The 25,102-nt window shown below is 47.9% G+C and overlaps 1 protein-coding gene across 1 annotated transcript in view; it reads right to left on the bottom strand.

Moving 5' to 3' along the window:
• CLUL1 (clusterin like 1) overlaps positions 1-25,102 on the bottom strand; it is a 119,794-nt gene that overhangs the window by 81,889 nt on the left and 12,803 nt on the right. The window contains exons 2-3 of the mRNA XM_073550868.1: positions 17,758-17,873; positions 17,294-17,442 (exon numbers count right to left, since the gene is read on the bottom strand). Of these exons, the coding sequence (XP_073406969.1) occupies positions 17,294-17,442; positions 17,758-17,873 (265 nt within the window). The remainder of the gene's footprint in view (positions 1-17,293; positions 17,443-17,757; positions 17,874-25,102) is intronic.

Genomic DNA, 25,102 nt, shown 5'->3' with positions numbered 1-25,102 from the left:
CATGTGTCATGTGATGAAGCTAGATTTGCATTTGTGCTGTGAGTTTCGCTTTAAGAGCTGATATGTGGCAGAGGCTCTGTGCTGGGGTTCAAGTGAAGTTCGTAGGCGTTGGCATAGTAACTGGGTCTGCCTGCGCATATCAATGAGCTCAACTGTCATTTCAATCGCCTCAGGGCACGTTTTGCCATTTCCTATTGAAAAGCATTGGAGACAGTGCATTCCAATGACGGGAAAAAAAATTTTCAAACGCAAATTGCGCAAAAACTACAAATCCGATCGACACGAAAAGTACTTAGCACACCTCTCATGGACGCTGGCTTCGAAACGACACCTCAACAGAGTCTGTGCGTGTAGCGGTTCGGGCCGCATTAATTGCGGAAATCAACTTAATAATAATAAGAAGAATAAGTTAGCAGCGTTCGGATTACAATATAGTGGTTTTTTCAAACCACTATAACTAGATGTGTATTTCCTGAAGGAAGTACAGATAGTGGTTTGAAATGGTGCCCGGGCTGCCCCTTTAAGAGAGACTTGCCTGCTGCCCCTGCAAGACTTTCAACTCAGGATCCGTTTTAACTGTGAGTGCCTCTCAGAGGCCACTTTGGCCTCAGGGTCTGATTTGGTGGGTGGGGCCCCTCAGGATCCGATTACTTGGCCTGGGTGCCTCAGGGCTTGAATTGTTGGCGGGGATCTCTCAGGCTTCGATTTTGTGGGTGTGGCCCCTCAGGTTCCGATTTTGTGTGGGGCCCCTCAGGGTCCGATTTTGTGGCTGGGGCCCCTCAGGGTCCGATTTTGTGGTTGGGACCAATCAGGGTCCGATTTTGTGGTTGGGACCAATCAGGGTCCGATTTTGTGGGTGGGGCCCCTTAGGGTCGGATTTTGTGGGCGGAGACCCTCTGGGTCCTATTTGGTGGGCGGGACCACTCTGGGTCCGATTTGGTGGGTGGAGCCTCTCAGGGTCCGATTTAGTGGGTGGGGCCCCACAGGGTCCGATTTGGTGGGCGGGGCCCCTCAAAGTCTGGTTTGGTGGGCAGGGCCTCTCTGGGTCCGATTTGGTGGGTGGGGCCACTCTGGGTAAGATTTGGAGGCTGGGGTGGCTCAGCCTCCGATTTGGGAGGCCGGGGTGGCTCATCCTCCGATTTGGGAGGCCGGGGTCAAAGAGCCTCCGATTTGGAGGCCGGGGTGGCTCAGCCTCCGATTTGGAGGCCGGGGTGGCTCAGCCTCCGATTTGGAGGCCGGGGTGGCTCAGCCTCCGATTTGGAGGCCGGGGTGGCTCAGCCTCCGATTTGGAGGCCGGGGTGGCTCAGCCTCCGATTTGGAGGCCGGGGTGGCTCAGCCTCCGATTTGGAGGCCGGGGTGGCTCAGCCTCCGATTTGGAGGCCGGGGTGGCTCAGCCTCCGATTTGGAGGCCGGGGTGGCTCAGCCTCCGATTTGGAGGCCGGGGTGGCTCAGCCTCCGATTTGGAGGCCGGGGTGGCTCAGCCTCCGATTTGGAGGCCGGGGTGGCTCAGCCTCCGATTTGGAGGCCGGGGTCAAAGAGCCTCCGATTTGGGAGGCCGGGGTCAAAGAGCCTCCGATTTGGAGGCCGGGGTGGCTCAGCCTCCGATTTGGAGGCCAGGGTGGCTCAGCCTCCGATTTGGAGGCCGGGATGGCTCAGCGTCCGATTTGGGAGGCCGGGGTCAAAGAGCCTCCGATTTGGAGGTCGGGGTGGCTCAGCCTCCGATTTGGAGGCCGGGGTGGCTCAGCCTCCGATTTGGAGGCCGGGGTGGCTCAGCCTCCGATTTGGAGGCCGGGGTGGCTCAGCCTCCGATTTGGAGGCCGGGGTGACTCAGCCTCCGATTTGGAGGCCGGGGTGACTCAGCCTCCGATTTGGAGGCCGGGGTCGTTCAGCCTCCGATTTGGAGGCCGGGGGAGTCGATCAGCCTCCCATTTGAAGCCTGTGGTCATCAGCTTTCGATTTGGCGTGTCGGCCCTTTAAGACTCATTTCGATGCGCCGGCCCTTTAACAATCACTTTGGCGCGTCGGCCCTTTAACAATCACTTTGGCGCGTCGGCCCTTTAAGAGCTAGTTTGGCTCACTGGGCTTCTTCTAAATCCACTTTGGCGCACATTCTCTCTCAGGGGCATGTGTCATGTGATGAAGCTAGATTTGCATTAGTGCTGTGGGTTTCGCTTTAAGAGCTGATATTATGTGGCAGAAGTTCTGTCCTCGGGGCGTCATGTGACGTTCATAGGCATTGGCATAGTAACTGGGTCTGCCTGCGCATATCAATGAGCTTAACTGCTATTTCAATCGCCTCAGGGCATGTTTTGCCATTTCCCATTGAAAAGCATTGGAGACAGTGCATTCCAATGACGGGAAAAAAAATTTTCAAACGCAAATTGCTCAAAAACTACAAATCCGATCGACACGAAAAATACTTAGCACACCTCTCATGGACGCTGGCTTCGAAACGACACCTCAACGGAGTCTGTGCGTGTAGCGGTTCGGGCCGCATTAATTGCGGAAATCAACTTAATAATAATAAGAAGAATAAGTTAGCAGCGTTCGGATTACAATATAGTGGTTTTTTCAAACCACTATAACTAGATGTGTATTTCCTGAAGGAAGTACAGATAGTGGTTTGAAATAGTGCTCGGGCTGCCCCGGCAAGACTTTCAACTCAGAATCCGTTTTAACTGTGAGAGCCTCTCGGGCCACTTTGGCCTCAGGGTCTGATTTGGTGGGTGGGGCCCCTCAGGATCTGATTCCTTGGCCTGGGCTCCTCAGGGCTTGAATTGTTGGCGGGGATCCCTGAGGCTCCGATTTTGTGGGTGTGACCCCTCAGGGTCCGATTTTGTGGGTGTGGCCCCTCAGGGTCCGATTTTGTGGGTGGGGCCCCTCAGGGTCCGATTTTGTGAGTGGGGCCCCTCAGGGTCCGATTTTGTGGCTGGGGCCCCTCAGGGTCTGATTTTGTGGCCGGATCCCCTCAGGGTCCGATTTTGTGGGTGGGGCCCCTCAGGGTCCGATTTTGTGGGTGGGGCCCCTCAGGGTCCGATTTTGTGGGTGGGGCTACTCTGGGTCCGATTTGGTGGGTGGGGCCACTCTGGGTCCGATTTGGTGGGCGGGGCTACTCAGGGTCTGATTTGGTGGGCGGGTCCCTTTGGGGTCCGATTTGGAGCCCGGGGTGGCTCAGCCTCCGATTTGGAGGTCGGGGTGGCTCAGCCTCTGATTTGGAGGTCGGGGTGGCTCAGCCTCTGATTTGGAGGTCGGGGTGGCTCAGCCTCTGATTTGGAGGCCGGGGTCGATCAGCCTCCGATTTGGAGGCCGGGGTCGATCAGCCTCCGATTTGGAGGCCGGGGGAGTCGATCAGCCTCCCATTTGAATCCTGTGGTCATCAGCTTTCGATTTGGCGTGTCGGCCCTTTAAGACTCATTTCGATGCGCCGGCCCTTTAACAATCACTTTGGCGTGTCGGCCCTTTAACAATCACTTTGGCGCGTCGGCCCTTTAAGAGCTAGTTTGGCTCACTGGGCTTCTTCTAAATCCACTTTGGCGCACATTCTCTCTCAGGGGCATGTGTCATGTGATGAAGCTAGATTTGCATTAGTGCTGTGGGTTTCGCTTTAAGAGCTGATATTATGTGGCAGAAGTTCTGTCCTCGGGGCGTCATGTGACGTTCGTAGGCATTGGCATAGTAACTGGGTCTGCCTGCGCATATCAATGAGCTTAACTGCTATTTCAATCGCCTCAGGGCATGTTTTGCCATTTCCCATTGAAAAGCATTGGAGACAGTGCATTCCAATGATGGGAAAAAAAATTTTCAAACGCAAATTGCTCAAAAACTACAAATCCGATCGACACGAAAAATACTTAGCACACCTCTCATGGACGCTGGCTTCGAAACGACACCTCAACGGAGTTTGTGCATGTAGCGGTTCGGGCCGCATTAATTGCGGAAATCAACTTAATAATAATAAGAAGAATAAGTTAGCAGCGTTCGGATTACAATATAGTGGTCTTTTCAAACCACTATAACTAGATGTGTATTTCCTGAAGGAAGTACAGATAGTGGTTTGAAATAGTGCTCGGGCTGCCCCGGCAAGACTTTCAACTCAGAATCCGTTTTAACTGTGAGAGCCTCTCAGGGGCCACTTTGGCCTCAGGGTCTGATTTGGTGGGTGGGGCCCCTCAGGATCTGATTCCTTGGCCTGGGCTCCTCAGGGCTTGAATTGTTGGCGGGGATCCCTGAGGCTCCGATTTTGTGGGTGTGGCCCCTCAAGGTCCGATTTTGTGGGTGTGGCCCCTCAGGGTCCGATTTTGTGAGTGGGGCCCCTCAGGGTTCGATTTTGTGGCTGGGGCCCCTCAGGGTCTGATTTTGTGGCCGGATCCCCTCAGGGTCCGATTTTGTGGGTGGGGCCCCTCAGGGTCCGATTTTGTGGGTGGGGCCCCTCAGGGTCCGATTTTGTGGGTGGGGCTACTCTGGGTCCGATTTGGTGCGTGGGGCCACTCTGGGTCCGATTTGGTGGGCGGGGCTACTCAGGGTCTGATTTGGTGGGCGGGTCCCCTTGGGGTCCGATTTGGAGCCCGGGGTGGCTCAGCCTCCGATTTGGAGGTCGGGGTGGCTCAGCCTCCGATTTGGAGGTCGGGGTGGCTCAGCCTCCGATTTGGAGGCCGGGGTCGATCAGCCTCCGATTTGGAGGCCGGGGTGGCTCAGCCTCCGATTTGGAGGCCGGGGTGGCTCAGCCTCCGATTTGGAGGCCGGGGTGGCTCAGCCTCCGATTTGGAGGCCGGGGTGGCTCAGCCTCCGATTTGGAGGCCGGGGTGGATCAGCCTCCGATTTGGAGGCCCGGGTGGATCAGCCTCCGATTTGGAGGCCCGGGTGGATCAGCCTCCGATTTGGAGGCCGGGGTGGATCAGCCTCCGATTTGGAGGCCGGGGTGGATCAGCCTCCGATTTGGAGGCCGGGGTCGATCAGCCTCCGATTTGGAGGCAGGGGTCGATCAGCCTGATTTGGAGGCCGGAGTGGCTCAGCCTCCGATTTGGAGGCAGTGGTGGCTCAGCCTCTGATTTGGAGGCCAGGGTGGCTCAGACTCCGATTTTGATGCTGGGTTCAATCAGCCTCCGATTTGGAGCCTGGGGTCACTAAGCTTTCGATTTGGCGCGCCGGCCCTTTAAGAATCACTTTGGTGCGTCGGCCCTTTAAGAGCCAGTTTGGCTCACTGGGCTTCTAAATCCACTTTGGTGCACATTTTCTCTCAGGGGCATGCGTCATGTGATGAAGCTGCCCCATGTCTTAATATGGCAAAATTTTCCCATTGAAATGCATTGAGACAATGCATTCCAATGACGAGAAAAAAATGTTTCAAATGCAAATTGCTCAAAAGCTACAAATCCGATTGACACGAAAAATACTTAGCACACCTCTAGTGGACGGTGGCTTCGAAACGACACCTCAATGGCGTCTGTGCGTGTAGCGGTTCGGGCCGCATTAATTGCGGAAATCAACTGAATAAAGATAACAAAATTAACACTAGATGTGTATTTCCTGAAGGAAGTACAGATAGTGGTTTGAAATGGTGCCCGGGCTGCCCCTTTAAGAGAGACTTGCCTGCTGCATCTGCAAGACTTTCAACTCACTATCCGTTTTAACTGTGGGTGCCTCTCAGGGGTCACTTTGGCCTGTGGGGCCCCTCAGGGTCTGATTTGGTGGGCAGGGCCCCTTAGGGTCCGATTTGGGTAGCGGGGCCCCTCAGGGTCCGATTTGGTGGGCGGGACCCCTCAGGGTCCAATTTGGTGGGCAGGGCCCCTCAGGGTCCAATTTGGTGGGCGGGGGGTCCCTCAGGGTCTGATTTTGTGGGTGGTCCCCTCAGGGTCCAATTTTGTGGCCAGGGCCCCTCAGGGTCCGATTTTGTGGGTGGTGCCCCTCAGGGTCCGATTTGGTGGGCGGGGCCACTCTGGGTCCGATTTGGAGGCCAGGGTGGCTCAGCCTCCTTTTTGTAGGCCAGGGTAGATCAGCCTCCGATTTGGAGCCTGGGGTCACTCAGCTTTCGATTTGGCGCCCAGGCCCTTTAAGACTCATTTTGGTGCGCCGGCCCTTTAAGAATCACTTAGGCGTGTCGGCCCTTTAAGAGCTAGTTTGGCTCACTGGGCTTCTAAATCCACTTTGGCGCACATTCTCTCTCAAGGGCATGCATCATGTGATGAAGCTAGATTTGCATTTGTGCTGTGGGTTTCTCTTTAAGAGCTTATATTATCTGCCAGAAACTGTGTCCTGGAGAGGTCATGTGATGTTCATAGGCGTTGGCATAGTAACTGCGTCTGCCTGTGCATATCAATGAGCCATTTGAATCGCCTCAGGGCGCATGTTTTACCTTACCATTGAAAAGCATTGAGACAGTGCATTCCAATGACGGGAAAAAAAAAATTTCAAACGCAAATTGCGCAAAAACTACAAATCCGACTGACACGAAAAATACTTAGCACACCTCTTGTGGACGCTGGCTTTGAAACAAAACCTCAATGGAGTCTGTGCTTGTAGCGGTTCGGGCCGCATTAATTGCGGAAATCAACTGAATAATAAGAATAAGTTAGCAGCATTCGGATTACAACATTAATACTAGATGTGTATTTCCTGAAGGAAGTACAGATAGTGGTTTGAAATGGTGCCCGGTCTGCCCCTTTAAGAGAGACTTGCCTGCTGCCCCTGCAAGACTTTCAACTCAGGATTCGTTTTAACTGTGGGTGCCTCTCAGGGGCCACTTTGGCCTCAGGGTCTGATTTGGTGGCCTGGGCTCCTCAGGACTTGAAATGGTGGATGGGATCCCTCAGGGTCAGATTTTGTAGCCGGGGCCTCTCGCTCCAATTTTGTGGGTGGGGACCATTAGGGTCCAATTTTGTGGGCGGAGCCCCTCTGGGTCCAATTTGGTGGGCAGGGCTCCTCAGGGTCCGGTTTGGTGGGCAGGGGGCAGGGCCCCTCAGGGTCCAATTTGGTGGACAGGGCCCCTCAGGGTCCGATTTTGTGGGTTGGGGCCCCTCAGGGTCTGATTTTGTGGCTGCGGCCCCTCAGGGTCCGATTTGGTGGACAAGGCCCCTCAGGGTCCGATTTTGTGTCAGGGGCCCCTCAGGGTCCGATTTTGTGGTTGGGTCCCCTCAGGGTCCGATTTTGTGGTTGGGGCCCCTCAGGGTCCGATTTTGTGGCTGCGGGCCCTCAGGGTCTGATTTTGTGGCCGCGGCCCCACAGGGTCCGATTTTGTGGCAGGGGCCCCACTGGGTCCGATTTTGTGGGTGGGGCCCCTCTGGGTCCAATTTGGTGGGCGGGACCACTCTGGGTCCAATTTGGTGGGCGGGGCCTCTCAGGGTCCGATTTTGTGGTTGGGTCCCCTCAGGGTCCGATTTTGTGGTTGGGGCCCCTCAGGGTCCGATCAGGGTCCAATTTTGTGACTGGGGCCCATCAGGGTCCGATTTTGTGGCCGCGGCCCCTCAGGGTCTGATTTTGTGGCAGGGTCCCCTCTGGGTCTGATTTTGTGGGCGGAGCCCCTCTGGGTCCGATTTGGTGGGCGGGACCCCTCTGGGTCCAATTTGGTGGGCGGGACCCCTCTGGGTCCAATTTGGTGGGCGGGACCCCTCTGGGTCCAATTTGGTGGGCGGGGCCTCTCAGGGTCCGATTTGGTGGGCGGGGCCCCACAGGGTCCGATTTGGTGGGCGGGGCCACTCTGTGTAAGATTTGGAGGCTGGGTCGCTCAGCCTCCAATTTGGAGGCCGGGGTGGCTCAGCCTCCGATTTGGAGGCCGGGGTGGCTCAGCCTCCTATTTGGAGGCCGGGGTGGCTCAGCCTCCTATTTGGAGGCCGGGGTGGCTCAGCCTCCTATTTGGAGGCCGGGGTGGCTCAGCCTCCGATTTGGAGGCCGGGGTGGCTCAGCCTCCGATTTGGAGGCCGGGGTGGCTCAGCCTCCGATTTGGAGGCCGGGGTGGCTCAGCCTCCGATTTGGAGGCCGGGGTGGCTCAGCCTCCGATTTGGAGGCCGGGGTGGCTCAGCCTCCGATTTGGAGGCCGGGGTGGCTCAGCCTCCGATTTGGAGGCCGGGGTGGCTCAGCCTCCGATTTGGAGGCCGGGGTGGCTCAGCCTCCGATTTGGAGGCCGGGGTGGCTCAGCCTCCGATTTGGAGGCCGGGGTGGATCAGCCTCCGATTTGGAGGCCGGGGTGGATCAGCCTCCGATTTGGAGGCCTGGGTCGATCAGCCTCCGATTTGGAGGCCGGGGTGGATCAGGCTCCTATTTGGAGGCCGGGGTCGATCAGCCTCCGATTTGGAGGCCGGGGTCGATCAGCCTCCGATTTGGAGGCCGGGGTCGATCAGCCTCCGATTTGGAGGCCGGGGTGGATCAGCCTCCGATTTGGAGGCCGGGGTGGATCAGCCTCCGATTTGGAGGCCGGGGTGGATCAGCCTCCGATTTGGAGGCCGGGGTGGATCAGCCTCCGATTTGGAGGCCGGGGTGGCTCAGCCTCCGATTTGGAGGCCGGGGTGGCTCAGCCTCCGATTTGGAGGCCGGGGTCGATCAGCCTCCGATTTGGAGGCTGGGGTGGATCAGGCTCCGATTTGGAGGCCGGGGTGGATCAGGCTCCGATTTGGAGGCCGGGGTGGATCAGGCTCCGATTTGGAGGCCGGGGTGGCTCATTGTCCGATTTGGAGGCCGGGGTGGCTCAGCCTCCGATTTGGAGGCCGGGGTGGCTCAGTGTCCGATTTGGTGTGTCGGCCCTTTAAGACTCATTTGGGTGCGCTGGCCCTTTAACAATCACTTTGGCGCGTTGGCCCTTTAAGAGCTAGTTTGGCTGACTGGGCTTCTTTTAAATCCACTTTGGCGCACACATTCTCTCTCAGGGGCATGTGTCATGTGATGAAGCTAGATTTGCATTTGTGCTGTGGGTTTCGCTTTAAGAGCTGATATTATGTGGCAGAGGCTTTGTGCTGGGGTTCAAGTGAAGTTCGTAGGCGTTGGCATAGTAACTGGGTCTGCCTGCGCATATCAATGAGCTCAACTGCCATTTCAATCGCCTCAGGGCACGTTTTGCCATTACCCATTGAAAAGCATTGGAGACAGTGCATTCCAATGACGGGAAAAAAAATTTTCAAACGCAAATTGCGCAAAAACTACAAATCCGATCGACACGAAAAATACTTAGCACACCTCTCATGGACACTGGCTTCGAAACGACACCTCAACGGAGTCTGTGCGTGTAGCGGTTCGGGCCGCATTAATTGCGGAAATCAACTTAATAATAATAATAATAAGAAGAATAAGTTAGCAGCGTTCGGATTACAATATAGTGGTTTTTTCAAACCACTATAATAATAAGCCTACTGTATATATTGAATAGAGTTGTATTAAAATGTGCAGTTCACTACATTTTTAATACAATTAGGGTTGCTGGATCTTGACATATCCCAGCTAATCTTATGCCAAGGTGGCACAGTAAGCCTATGTATCAATAACTTATCCTGTTTTAAGAGTGTGCTCCAGAAATATGACAAATTGTGTATGTGTAGAGTGTCTTTATTTGTTGTGATGTCCTTATATTGTTAAGAGCTCTTACTGTTAGTCTTTAAGTTAAACTAAAGCCTTGTTGTCTGGTGGTCTGTTTCCCAAGAGGCATAGGTGGACTAATAATGGGTTGGATCGTAGGCCTCCAGTAGAATAATAGCATAGCATTTGATTGTGAATGCAATTTTATTGTGCATAGGTTATCTTGATAGTTTGGGAGGACATTGGGGAACACAGGGGGTCATGGATATGGTACACTAATAACACAACATTACTGGTGGAGCCACTGGTACAGCCATTTCTGTAAAGTGTCCTAGGAGCTATTTTTTTAACACGACAATACTAGATCACATGTTGCTCACTGATACTCTGAGTAGCCTGTGTGACCTAAATCTGCTACCATGGCCTGCATTGTCTCCATACTTGTCTCTTATAGAATATATCTGGGACATCATTAGTTGGCAATTGTAAATGGAGCTGCCAGCAGCAAAAGTGCATTTGGCATGACGGAATAGCATACAACCATTAATAACCTCATTAACTGCATGCCAATACATGTAAGTTTGTGTAATTCTGCATGTGGCATTCATACTTGGAACTGAATAAATGGAGATATTTAGAAAAAATTGCTTCCATTTCATCATCATCATCATCATCATCAATGTCTATTGATCAAGTGGTTTTCATAATTCCACAATTTTTCATTTTTCCTTTGTCTTGCAATTATCAAGTTGAAGTGTATATGTGTCTATGTGTACAGTATATAGAAATAGAAAAATAAAAGGAGCGCTTTTCATGCAAAAATTGGAGCTAAGCCCCCACAAGACTATCATTAAAACATCTCGTATACCAGTCCAAAAATTGGGGGCAACTTTCCATGGATGTTGAGAAAACAGATTTTATGGCATGGGCTGTCTCAAGCCCTTGTACTAATGCTTTAAATCCAATAACTAATCACTGGAAATTTGACATTAAGCTAACATCTGTTCTTGTCTGTTTGTAGACTTTTTTCCAGTATTCACATTGTATGTTATATCTCCTTTAAAGTGTCCTAGTTGACATTTTGCCTTGACTACTACAAGCCATCAATATGAAATGTGAGCCAATAATGGTGATATAGAATGTGTACAAATTTCTCATTCCTTACATTATACAAGTGAATAAATTGGGGCCACCAGACAGACACACAGGGGGTCCTGTTTAATTTCAGACTAATCCCTTTGGTCAGCAGTTGTGCGGGAAGCATAAAAAGTGAAGTCGATCATCAAGGCAGTATAGTTAATTTAATGTTTTATTTAAAACTACATTACAGTATAAATTTTCTTGCATAACGCTTGTTTACTTTACTCATCTACACTGGAAGAATAATCAAACTGTGCGCGTTTAAAGCAGTTGACTGTGTTATCTAGTTTAAAAGAATCTGTTCCAAGAAATCCATGTTGGAACACTCACGAGCCGCCTGGTAGAAGAACATTCATGATCATAATGTCAGCTTGTGAATAAACACTCCATTTTCTTTGACATTTACTTACAAATAACTTAAAATCTAAATAGGATCATCACTTAAGGACCTGTCACAGAAAGCGATATCGCTAGCAATATCGCTATAAAGTCACTGGTTTTGTGACGTAGCAGCGATATTTCTAGCGATATCGCTATAACTGATACTTACCTCCGACCGGCTCCCCTGCTGATTATCGCTGATTGCGCGAGAACGTCCTGGACCGTTTCTCGTCGTCAGCTTCCTGCTGGGCTTCCTGTGGCACCAACGAGCGACACGTGGACGCGGGCGGGAGGATGTCAGGATCGCCTCGTCTGACAGGTAAGTAACGACCCCCGACCGCTGCTATGTCGCTGGTGAGATCTGCCTGTGTGGCAGCTCACTAGCGACCACTTAGCGATTCACCAGCAATCCTGACCGCGTCATATCGCTGGTCGGGATCGCTGGTGCATCGCTAAGTGTGACAGTACCTTTACTGCATGGACATAATGTACTGAATGACAAAAAAGTAGATGTTGTTTTTCTTAAATTAGACCCCTGATGAGCAGATTGTCTGAGTGTGTAATTCATTCTAATCTTGCTGATCATGCTTCTCATTTTGCCCTTAACAATGCAATAAACTGATCCTCTAAAAATAGCAAGCATAGGAATGTTGAATCGAAAACGCTTACAAGTCTCATGTACATGCAATGGTTTTTGGCTTTTGTTTAAATCCACCTTTTTCGTGGCTTTTTTTTGGGGGGGGGTATAAAGGTGGGTTTCCACATTTACGTTTATTGATGCAGTTTTTGTAAGAAATATCTGTAATCATAAACTGAAAACTCCTGTAAAGAAAAGACTTTGGGTATATTCCCACGGTCAGTAAATGCTGCTGGTTTGACGCTGCGTACATCCGCAGCGTCAAACCTGCAGCGGCCAGATGTGGATAGTGGATGGGATTTCAAGAAATCCCATGTCTACTATGCCTGCCGAGTCACCTCTGGTTCACCTGCGGAGACACACATGCGGAGCGTCCAGACCACAGCATGTCTATTTATGTAGCAGAGACGCTCTCTCTTCGCTGCATAAATTAGCCATTCACTATCATTAGATGCGGTAAAACCACATTATTTTCTTAGCCAAATGCGCATTAAGTGTGGGAACGCAGCATACTACGCATGTGTACTAATTTAAATAAAGGTGTACCTTGTTTCAGGCGGAAGTTCATGTACACTGCAGTTCTTGCGATGGGGTTATCAGCTGACCGTGAGAACTGCCGTGCATGTGACCACTGGGGACTGAGTTATCTCCGGTGATCATCTTCAAGCTCCACTGTGTCTGGATGTCAGGCTGAATGGTGGCACAATGCCACATGTATATCTTCTCGGCAGACAGGTAAGGATATTGTTGCTTTTTTATTTTAACTCTCTTCCAGGAAATGAGGGCATCAGTGGAATAGGCGAGGAGTCTGCGTCATTATTTCAATTAATACAGATTTTTGTGTGTACTCACCGTAAAATCCTTTTTCCCGAGCCAATCATTGGGGGACACAGGACCATGGGTGTTATGCTGCTGCCACTAGGAGGACACTAAGCAAATACACAAAGAAAAGAACTCCTCCGCAGTATACACCATCTGCTGGCTCTTTTCTGAACCAGTTCGGTGCCAAAGCAGTAGGAGCTCATAAATAGCAAACAAAGATGCAACATGTCAAAAACAAGGAACAACCACAAGCCAACAGGCTAACAGGGTGGGTGCTGTGTTCCCCAATTATTGGCTCGGAGAAAAGTATTTTACGGTGAGTACACACAAAAATCCCTGTTTCTCCTTCACCTCATTGGGGGACACAGGACCATGGTACATCCTAAAGCAGCCCCTTGGTAGGAAACAGCATGACAGCTGAATCCTCATGTATTAAACCATTAAATATGGTCTACAGATGTGATATTGCCAATTACAGAATTCGCCTGCCAAGGGCTGCATCTGAAGAAGCTTGAGAATTTATGTTGTAATGCTTAACAAACGTGTGAATGCTGGACCAAGTCACAGCCTTGCAAACTTGCTCTGCTGACGCCTGATGCCGAATGGCCCAGGAAACCCCCACTGACCTAGTGGAGTGTGCCTTAATCCCCGCTGGGATAGGCTGACTTCTGACACAGTAAGCCTCTTGGATCGCAGAGCAGATCCATCTGGCTATTGTAGCTTTAGAAGCAGGTAGACCCTTTCTGCGTCCCTCCGGAAGCACGAAAAGGGATTCCGATTTGCTGAAAGACGCTGTTCTGGATATGTATTTCCTGAGTGCCCTCACCAAATCCAAAGTATGGAGAGCTTTCTCAGTACGATGGGCCGGAGCTGGGCAGAACGAAGGCTAAACTATGCCCTCATTCAGATGAAAAGAAGAAACGACCTTGGGCATGAAGGACGGACATGTCCTCAAGACCACCTTGTCCTGGTGGAAAACTAGAAATGTAGATTTGCAAGACAAAGCCGCCAGTTCTGAAACCCACCTGATGCCTGACCCAAGTGCCTCCTACAGACACTGAGCAAGAACTGGTTCAGGAAAAGCCAGCAGAGGGTGTATACTGCGGAGGAGGAGTTAATTTCTTTGTGTATTTGCTTAGTGTGCTCCTAGTGGCAGCAGCATAACACCCATGGTCCTGTGTCCCCCAATGAAGCCAAGGAGAAAGACTTAATTCTGGCTGTGTCTTTAAATACCATGTTACTATAGGATTAGTAATGGATAGACGTCTTATAGATGCCTCCATTACTAAGCCATGGGCTTGATGTCAACTGACAATACAAAGGTGACATCAACCCCACAAATATGAACCCCACTTGCCTCTGCTACAGGACAAATGGGAAGAGCTGGGTAAAGTGCCACAATTGGCGAATTTTTGAATGTGCCAATTGTGGGGTGGCTGGTATTTTTAGGCTGCTGAGGGCCAAAATCCATGGGCCTCGCCAGCCTGAGAATACCAGGCCGCAGCTGCCTGCTTTTTACTTGGCTGGTTAACAAAAATAGGGGGAACCCATGCTATTTTTTTGTAGGGGGTCCCACTATTTTTGCTAACCATCCAAGGTAAGCAGACTGCTGCGGCCTGGTATTATGAGGCTTGTAAGGTTCGTGGATATTGGATCCTTACCAGTCTGAAATACCAGTCCCAGTAGTCTGCTTTAGTCTGGCTGGTTAACAAACATAGGGGGACCTCATGCTATTTTTTTTTAATCATTATTAAATAAGGAGGGGTCCTCTCTCTGTGCTTTCCTCCACTTCCTGTGTCGTTTACTTCTGGCTGTGTCACAAGATTCACCATTATGTAAATTAGTACACATGTGTAGCAAGCTGCGTTCCCGCACTTAATACACATGTGAATAGGAAGATAATGCAGTTTTACTGCATCTAATGAAATTCTATGGGTAATTTACGCAGCGGAGACTGAGCGTCTCCACTACATAAATTGACATGCTGCAGTCTGGAAAGATGCGACGCATGTCCGTCTCTGCAGGTGAGCCGCGGTCATCGGTGCACACATAGTGGAAACAAACAAAAGCCAGCTCACCAAGTGTTCACCGCAGACCTCGGAGCTCCGTCTGGACTGACGTGTAATCAATAGGAAAAAGCAATTAGTTCCAGCTGCGTGTAAAAAATTTCTTCTTTATTTCAACATTAAAAATATGTCATCTTCATAGTATATGCCATACACACGGACACGGCAACGCGTTTCGATCTGTAAGATCTTTGTCAGAGCCATGGCTCTGACAAAGATCTTACAGATCGAAACGCGTTGCCGTGTCCGTGTGTATGGCATATACTATGAAGATGACATATTTTTAATGTTGAAATAAAGAAGAAATTTTTTACACGCAGCTGGAACTAATTGCTTTTTCCTATTGAGCACACATAGTGGGCCTGGTATTTCTTGAAATCCCATCCACTATGCTGTAATATCTGGACGCTGCAGATGTACGCAGCGTCCAACCCGCAGCATTTACTGACCATGGGAACATACCCCAATATATCTGCAAACAGGAAATCCCTTTTTTTTCATTCCCAGAAGCCAACTTTCAATTAGCCTTATTTCAAGTGTCAAAAAAATGCATGCAATGAAAAACTGCATAAAAAACGCATGCCAAAAAACGCAACAAAAATGCATGTAAAAAATGCATCAAAAGCGCAGGTGATTTACCAGTGACCTCATATGCAGATTTGGTGCAGATTTCACCTGTGTCAAATCCTGAGCAAGTACTGAGCCATTCCTGATCATGTGCACCTACCCTAAGACGTTTTGACGATTTGAAGCAACTCTTGGCTTTGGCTTTAGATAAAACTGCACATACAGGAGACAGTTCAATCCATCCTAATTCTTGGAAGAGGCAACACACTCGATGGATAGAGAGTCTCACTTGAAGCAACTAACTTGGAGGTTTCAACAATCTTAGAAGAGGCAATGACTTGACAACAAATATGGTAGGCAGTTGATATTTACAGCAATGGTGGGCTTCAGCCCCTGTTTTGCTCTGGCAAAGTCTCTGCGTAAGTCACAATGCAGTATAGCATACTCTTTAAGTGCACGGCACAGTCCTTCCATTTGTCCCCTTTCTCTGTCAGCAGTGCATTGCTGTAGATTATTTGCCAGCCTTGTGCACTCTTGCAGCCTGTTCACACAGCTAACATGTATTAGTCCCTACACTCAGGCATCAGTCTCCACTGCTCATCATGCATCAGTCATCACACTCAGTCCCTCTGTCTTTTCTGCATCTCAACCTGAAGACATGGCTGCACTTATGGCACAGACCCAATACCACCCATATAACCATATACCATGATGCATTATTGCCATTTGTAAAGTGAGAAGATTACTTGGGTATTGGGTAACTCAACTGCAACAGGTTTATCAGTAACTCCTAGCATTCAACAAAGGATATATCAGTCCTCGACAGATCAGAACATAGCAGTGGGATTCCGGTAGCATAGGTTCTTTTTTGTAATGGCATGTGGATTTTCAATCCTCTTGCAGCCCACCATATCATTTTCCCTGCAGTGGCTAGTGAAATGGAAATCTCTGGCCAGATAAGGCTTTCTTCATCGAAATCAACTAGAGGATGATCAGCTGTTCAATGCAGCTACAATTTTTGAATTTTTTGCAAAGAAAAAAAATAATTGGTCTCATTTTAATTCACTGTGTCAAACTCATTACCTACCATGATGCTACTTTGAACTGGAATTAAAAAAAGATCATCTGGACACTTTTAGTCTGATGTCTAAGGCCAGTTTTACTCTCCTCTAAGGGTATGTGCACACAGCGTGTTTTAGACACAAGAGCAACAGTCAAGTTTTCCAAGATGAGGTGGCTCCAGGAAAACGTCAGAAATTTTTTCCCTAAAGCAACTTTGCCATCGTTCTACTGGCTGCACAACTACCAGTTTCTTTTCCTCTATACTTTCAAGAATAGCAAGCAGACGGCTTCTTAGTGAATGCTGCCCAAAGATTGAAGCATCTTGCTACTTTACTTTTTACCACTTGTAAGGTGGCTACCGGACACAGTTGATGGGAGGTATGTATCATGGAGGTGGTTGTCCTCTGTGATGTAAACCTGGAGTAATGCTCTAGTGAACATTGTACTAAGAGTCTTGTTTTGTGCTTCTGGGTCGGCTTTACAGGCACACTAAGAGATGGGCTGGTCTGCCTGCCAACGTACCCCACCTCTGGGTGTGGTTCACATGTTAAAATGGAGTCTATATATTTGACACCTGTTCTGTGTGTGGAGGTAAGAAGACCAAAAGTGTGATGTCTCCAGACTAAGCCGGTATACTGGATGCTATCCAGCCTGTATGACCTGGACTGTCTCTAAAGAGACTAAGTGACTTTATTGGAACTGTTTACTTTGTTTTGCCTGCACTGAAAGGCCATTTATTTTCCTCTGCTTGTGGCATTGTTTATGACGTACCAATAAACCAGCCTGGATATTTAAACGGAAACGGTTAATGTGTTACCGTGCATGCAAGTGGGTAACAATCCCACACACTTTAGGCTTTGTGAACCCTGAACTGATTAAAGATCATGGCACAAAATAGAACATGTGCACAGCAATATCATTTTTACATTGCTGTGGATTAAGTTCATTTTATGGGGTGCTTTTGTGATGCCATGTTCACATCCCTCAACAGATTATTCTAGCAATAATTGTACCGACTTGCACAATTTCCCACTTTGCTTCCTTACAATATATGCACAAAGTAATACTGTATGTTTTCCAATATATTGTAAATGTAGGAAACTTATATAATGTTCTTTACCTGGTTTTCTTCTTTAGTTTTCTTAAGAGAGTTCAGAATATTTTCATGTTTTTCCTCATTTTTTTCCATAAGCTTCTTCATTTGTTTTACACCCATTAAGGCTTTCCTTATCTCTTGTACCACATACTCCTCACCAACTTTGGAAAGTGCTGCATGAAAAAAGACAAAGAGAAATTGTGGTTACAAACAATATAGCTTATTGATGTTATATCGTTTTTCAGTATGATTTCTGTTTCCATTTCCTACAGCTTATAAGATCTGATCTATAATTTAATAAAAATATGCATGTTTACTGGTGTACTGCCTGCTCAGTGTACACTGTATTGGAAGACAAGAAGAGGAGCACTGGGGAAATTGTTTGGAGGCTAGAATGATTGTTATATCTGATGCAACTTGCTGGTCAACTAACAACCAAAATTTGAACATTTATATTGATAGCTGTAGAGTTAGAACAATTCTATTACCTTTAATTTTCTTGCTGAGAGACTTGTCCTCTAAATCTGTTGATGTTGGTGCACTTTGCTGGTGTTTTAAACACAGTAGATATATCATCAATGCAAACAGGTATTTCATATTTCCCCTGTAAAAACATACAGAATTATGATACTTTTTATTCCATTTTATGCTACATTCCAAGCATCCTCCTCCTTCTACTGTTTTATTTACGGTAAATAAAAAGATGTAAGTAAAAAATGAATTACACACTGTAAGCTATATATTGACATCCATTAACTGGACATTTAATTCAATGAAATAATATTCAGCAAAGCAGTCAAATATATGTTACCCTTCTTTTCATGTTATAGCTGATAAGCATTCTTTTATGGAGGGATTGCTTGTGATGCTCTGGTAACTCCACAGTCTTGGCACAAGCTGCATTACTTCACAAATCTTAGAGAACATTTAGGCCTTCACCCTTTCATCCCTTTAAAACAATCTAACCTATGGTGTGAATGCCATTGGGTTGGATCCACAGTCACTGGTGAAGCGAGTTGTCAGAAGGATAGTTGTGAAGTCTGGCCAAAGCCAAAGGAGCAAGTGCAAAATATGTGTTAAAGGACGTAGTCAGCAGGATAGCTGGGGTCGTAATCAGGGGAGCAGAATCAGAAACAAGTACAACTGTCAAACTGAGGGTCAAATTAGTCCAGGGTTATTAACATGTAGCAATCCAAGGGTAAGACAGAAAAGGTAGTACTGACATGCCGAGTCAGGTAGTGAAATCAGGAATAAGTATTAGTGATTAAATTACCTAACCTGGTAAGGTCAATTTGAAAACCTGTAACTGGCAATGGCAGATGGACACTGGAAAGTAAAATTAGAAGTGAAATCTTGGTAGTGAGTGTGCCACCAATCAAAAGAACTGATTTGGATATTGTTTCATCTTTTTCCATCAAATGTCCCTTTTTTTGCCGGCATTTTAGATAGACAATGATGTCCATAGTTATGTTAGGGGCACAGCTGAAACCAATTTTTCAGGGATTTAAAGAATTACTCTAGGATATGTAATCTGTAAGATTTTGTGTTCTCCAGGTACCTACTTTGCACTAAACACTGGCTGCACAGATACATTAATACCAAAGGTATAAATAGACCAAAATGTTGGCACAAATCCAGCTGTTATACTTTTCTTAATTTATGTTCTTATTGTTATGAGCTTGAATGGAGTATGTTCAATAAAAATTTTGAAGGATCAAAATGACCAGCTCACAACTGGCAATAAACCTGAATACACTCTATAAAGAGCTGAGTACTGCCATGAATGACTTATTTCTGCATTAGTATCAAATTAATGTTGACAAAAGCAATAAAACATGTTTACTGTTAATTATCAATTCATTATGATACACTAAAAATACAGATACTTTTATATCATACATTGCCATCAGGGATGCATTTGATTGGCTCAAATTTTTTTCTGCCGCAGGATAGCAAACTCAGTCATACAGCAACTGTCATTAAGATCTATCTCTAGAGTAAAATTGAGCAAAGAGATGAGTCCTGAAAGTGATGATTTGCCCCCCACAGAGTCCTGATCTCAACATCATTGAATCTTCATGGGATTACAGGAAAAGACAGAAGGACGTGAAAACCTACATCCACAGATTTGTGGTTAGTTCTCCAAGATATTTGGAAGAACCAATCTGCCAAGTACCTGAAGGAATTGATGCTTTAATGCTGTTTTATAGCCAAAGAGTGGTCACACGAACAGATTTAATTTAGAGTTCTCCTTTGATCATTCACTTTGAATTTTGTTAATTGATAACGGTCATCAGGCTCCGGACAAGAGGCCAGGGATTGCACCGAATAACAACCTGAGCACAGAGTAGCAGAAATTCAGCAGACACACCTGACGCCTACTTCCAAGATGAACCCAGGTTAGATCACAGAAAGTCAGTTAGCGAAGAGTCACAGTCACTGGGTACAGGGTTCAAGACACAGAAGGACTTCAGGAACATAGCACAGAGGACACAGTTCAGACCGGGTCAGGTACAGGAACAGATCCAAGATCAAGGATTCAGGAAACGACACAACAGGAACAGGCCTGGATATGCAGCCTCCAGGAAAGGTGATCTGGGTATTCTGCCCCCAGAGCAGGCAGAAAAACAAGACAGGACAAAGGGCATCAGCTCTCCCAGAACTGATCGCAATCAGAGCAGAAGCTGAACACACAGACATGGCAAGATTCAGAGATGTAAGGCGAAGCTCTGGCAATGCCCCACAGGGTAGGGAAACTTTATATAGCAGCTGCCTCACAGCGATAGGCTGGAGCAGCAATTCTGGCACACCCCCATTCCTCATAAAAGCAAGGAAGTTGTGGTCGCGTGCACCCTAAGCACAGCCAGACACAAATCAGCATTGCAAAGGACACCTGGTAGGAGCTGCAAGCCTGAACATATGTGGTAAGTCATGCACAGTGCAGAGGACCTTGCAACCCGCGGATAGCTTTCCACAGCGGCAGCCAGGGACCGCACAAGCGGGTAGTCGTGCAGTGCAGTGGAACCACACACGCATGTACGGCTATGCAGAGGAGCTGGGAACTGAGCATCATCCACACAGATAACTGACAACAGCATTCAGCTCATTAGGGGCGAGTAGCAAAGGGTTAAAGCAGAGACATGCAGAGTAATGCCTGAGAAACAAGGTACAAACACATCGGCAATACAGGGACATTGTGTTTTATCTGTGGGGCGCCAGGGTGTGTGAACTGTAGAACCTGTTGCAACGACTACCACCCTGGCTGCCTTACAGAATTGGCGTAGTAGGCAGGATTACGATGCCTTATGTGTAAAGAACGGATGAGCTTTGAATACAGCAAAGATGGCGACCATTAGAGAGTTAAAGATGGCGCCGAACACTGACATAAAGATGGCGGTCAGTGGTGTGAAAGTTGAGAGTGGTGCCGCCCACCGTGGGAATCCTAAATAAAAAACGCACGAAAATGTAAGCAGTGGCCTGAGCCGAGGCAACGTCCCATAGTGACTGATGTCCACCTGAGATGGGCGCGTCCGAAGAAGAAGCCCTGACCCCTGCAGCAGAATCTGAAGGAATGGGTGGGGCAGCCTGAAGTAACTCCAGTCATGAACAGGTGGAGCCCAGAAGAGCAAGATGGGCAAGAGCGACACCATTATCCAGTGAGTTACCTGACCAGAAGGGAAGGTACTGGGGGAAGGAGATTGCCGAGAGCGGGTACACCGCAGAGGAGCCAGAGAGGGCCATAGAGAAACCGGAAGCTGTGGAGAGAGGGACCATCGCGGCCATGATTCCAAGTTCGCGCGACCACAGTGGAGGACTGTCGCAGCTGGCTGCCACCTCAGTGAGTGTAGCATTGGCCCTCACCAAAGTCCCTATGCCTACTCCTGCCCAAGCACCTTCTCTGGTCCACACATCTCCCCACAATGGGTACCCAGACGTGACCCGTGTCCCTAGAGTGAGGCTCGGTGGGTGAGGAAGATTATTGAGGAGAGGAAGCGGCGGGTGTGCTGAATTGTAAAGGAATTGCAGGGTCCCAGTGGAGGAGCCATGTTCGATCGGATGACCCGCGGCCTGCTGAGATATTTTAACCATACCTGAGGGTATGGATTCATACAGGAGGACGGGACCCAGGACAAAGTGTATGTGAATGTCGGGTCTATTACACACAGTGATCCCTTGCAAAAGGTGACCTTTGTGCGAGAGGAAGGACCCCAGGGACCGTATGCTGTGGTGGTCATTGTGGTTGTTGGCATTGAGGAGAGACGGGAGGCGCAGCATGATTGGTGGTCGCCTGTAATAGCCACAGCTCCCACAGAACGCCAGTGGGCAGAGGCGCCCTTAGAGGATCAGTGGGTGCAGTCAAGCTACGGGAGCAGGAGGCTCCAGGTGCCCTGAGTCAGCTGCTGATGGAGGCAAGGAGTAGGAGGAACAGTGGAGAGTCCTCATCCAGCGGGTCTTCGGGCCATACGTTTACCATAATTCAGGGCCAGAATGCGGCCAATATTCAGGTCGCAAGGAGAGTAAGGAGTGAAGGCAGCCCCTTTAATTGGACTGGTTGTGCCAGTTGCACTAAACATGTGAGACTGTTCCTCGTCTACAAAAGGGCAGGAAGCCCTGGACAGCATGAGGACTTTTGCTTCCCCCCATCCAAGTGGTATATGCGTACGTTTGCGTACCCCCTGCTGAATTATGGGACCGAAGCCCTGAAAGGGTTAATCACCCTTTAAAAATGGACTGTGTGTGCGGCTGCTTTAAGAATCAAACTGTTTTAACCCTACACTGTACCTGTATTAGACCTGAATTTTACTTGTGTTTACCTTGATCTGTCCGCTGTGTAAAGCAGCCCACTTGTGTTTGTGGGCTCGTATTCCCCTCAAGGAGGGAGGTGGAAGAACCTGTGCAGGAGGACTTGAGGAGCGAGCCAGGTCAGGACTACATGGACTATTGCTTAATGGACTAAATGGACTGTTGTTAAGTTGGTTGTCAGGCCATGTGTTTAAAGTGACTTCCTGTGTTTGGCTACCCAGAGCAGGAAGGGACTGGCCCATGGGCCTAAACTGTATTGGTTGACACCGTATTGGTACGCGTCCCAGGAGCCAAGGGACCGGGGTCAGTCGGACACACACCAAAAGAGCTTGAACTCTTCTGTTCTGGAGCTCCAGCTGAGTGGAACCAGGGTCATGGATGACCCACAAGAAACGTTTGAATGAGACTATATTAATTTTATTGCTGTTTTTATATATATACTGTCTTACAGTTCACAGGTGCCACCATGGTCTGGGATGACCATATTCTAGGAAGGAGGAGTGTAAGGAGGTGGCAGGGAACCTAACGTGCCTCCTCTCCACTGGACACTGCTCACATGATTACATGTGGCACCTTGTTGTTCAATAATGTGAAATGTACTGTTTATGTACTGTGATGTCATGTATATGCTATGTACTGTGTATATGTTTAGGGTTAGGTATAGAAGTTAGCATAGAGTAATAGTGGGGTTATAATAGAGGGGGCACATTAGAGAATAGATAGGAGTATTAGTGAGATGCAGGCAGCATAGGGGTTAAGAAAATGGGAGGGGTCGCAGAGCAGAGCAGCACAGAGCAGAGACTTATAGGACAGGTATTTCCTGATTAGTGGAATAAGCCCAGGCAGCCTTGCCCACACAGTTTGACTAGAGGTATGGCAGCGAATGCTGGGAGGAAAGAGAGAGCTTACAGAAAGAATAGAGTCTGCCCGGAAGGCAGGGAAAGTGCAAGATACGTGGCTCTGTGTGAATTGTGCTGCCAAGGTGATTACTGCCTTTTTTATAAGTAAAGTTGAACTGTTTGAAAAAGACTGTGACTCCGAGGAGTTATGTGAAACTTGGAAACAGAGCCATGGTGCCAGAACTAGAAGGAACTCTGACGGTAACTGTAAGTGTTCTGCTGCGCACGCTGCACATGCAGCAAAAGGGACATTGTGTTTTATCTGTGTGTTTGCCATAGTTTGGGAACTGTATAGCCCGTTGCCACGACTCCCACCCTGGCTGCCTTACATAGGCTTAGGAAAATCCTTCTTTCTTGATTGATATATATATATATATATATATAAAAATGAGTGTGTGTGTGTATGTGTGTGTATCAGCCATGCCTACTCTACATAGCAACCAATCACTAAGCATCTTTCATTTCACCAGAGCTGTTTAAAAAAAGCTGAGCTGTGCCAACACCGACCACCCTCTGACACAGACTGCAGGGGGAGCCCAGTATCACACAGGATAGGATTAGATACACGGCTCAGCAGTCAGTATCACACAGGATAGGATTAGATACACGACTCAGCAGACAGTATCACACAGGAGAGGATTAGATACACAGCTCAGCAGACTTACACAGGATAGGATTAGATACACAGCTCAGTATCACACAGGATAGGATTAGATACACAGCTCAGTATCACAGGATAGGATTAGATACACAGCTCAGCAGACTATCACACAGGATAGGATTAGATACACAGCTCAGCATACTATCACACAGAATAGGATTAGATACATGGCTCAGCAGACTGTAGCACACACAGGATAGAATTACATACACAGCCCAGTATCACACAGGATAGGATAAGATACGCAGCTCTGCAGACAGTATCACACAGGATAGGATTAGATACACAGCTTACCAGTCAGTAACACAGGATAGGATTAGATACATGGCTCTGCAGACAGTAACACACAGGATAGGATTAGATACACAGCTCAGCAGACAGTGTCACACAGGAGAGGATTAGATACACGGCTCAGCAGTCAGTATCACACAGGATAGGATTAGATACACAGCTCAGCAGACAGTGTCACACAGGAGAGGATTAGATACACGGCTCAGCAGACAGTATCACACAGGATAGGATTAGATACATGGCTCAGCAGACTATCACACAGGATAGGATTAGATACACAGCTCAGCAACAGGATGTGCCATTTTCATTCCAAGAATTCCACTCATTCCATCTGATTTGCCGTTTGATTTTAAACGCCTGCAGTTTCCACTTCGACTGGCCTTTGCAATGTCCACTAACAAGGCTCAGGGACAGTCCTTGAAAGTAGTAGGGATCGATTTGCAATCTCCATGCTTTTCTCATGGTCAACTTTACGTGGCCTGTTCAAGAGTTGGAACTGCCAAAAATCTGTTCATCTTTGCACAGAAATGAAAAAAATCAAAATTGTTGTTTATCAAAAGGCTCTTGAATGAGACAAAAATAAAATACTATCAATACTTGGGCAATCGTTTAGTTAATTTTTGTTGCAAACCTGTAGTGTTGAATATATGATGTGAAATGTTTTTATGTGCAATATAGTCATTATAATTTGCTATAACTAACCACAGTTAGTTACTATGCCTGGCTCTTCAGATTATACAGTGCAGACCAAAAGTTTGGACACACCTCATTCAAAGAGTTTTCTTTATTTTCATGACTATGAAAATTGTAGATTCACTCTGAAGGCATCAAAGGCAACTATGAATTAACACGTGGAATTATATAATTAACAAAAAAGTGTGAAACAACTGAAAATACTGTATGTTTTATATTCTAGGTTCTTCAAAATAGCCAACATTTGCTTTGAATACTGCTTTGCACACTCTTGGCATTCTCTTGATGAGCTTCAATAGGTGTTTATCACTTCACAGGTGTGCCCTGTCAGGTTTAATAAGTGGGATTTCTTGCCTTATAAATGGGGTTAGGACCATCAGTTGTGTTGTGCAGAAGTCTGGTGGATACACAGCTGATAGTCCTACTGAATAGACTGTTAGAATTTCTATTATTGCAAGAAAAAAAGCAGCTAAGTAAAGAAAAACG

Source organism: Dendrobates tinctorius, unplaced genomic scaffold (genome assembly GCF_039654945.1).
Source record: "Dendrobates tinctorius isolate UK_male_01 unplaced genomic scaffold, ASM3965494v1 ptg000171l, whole genome shotgun sequence".
In the NCBI taxonomy this organism is placed as follows: domain Eukaryota; kingdom Metazoa; phylum Chordata; class Amphibia; order Anura; family Dendrobatidae; genus Dendrobates; species Dendrobates tinctorius.
Note: the sequence above shows the minus strand (reverse complement) of the source record. Positions and strands in the feature narration are given on the sequence as shown.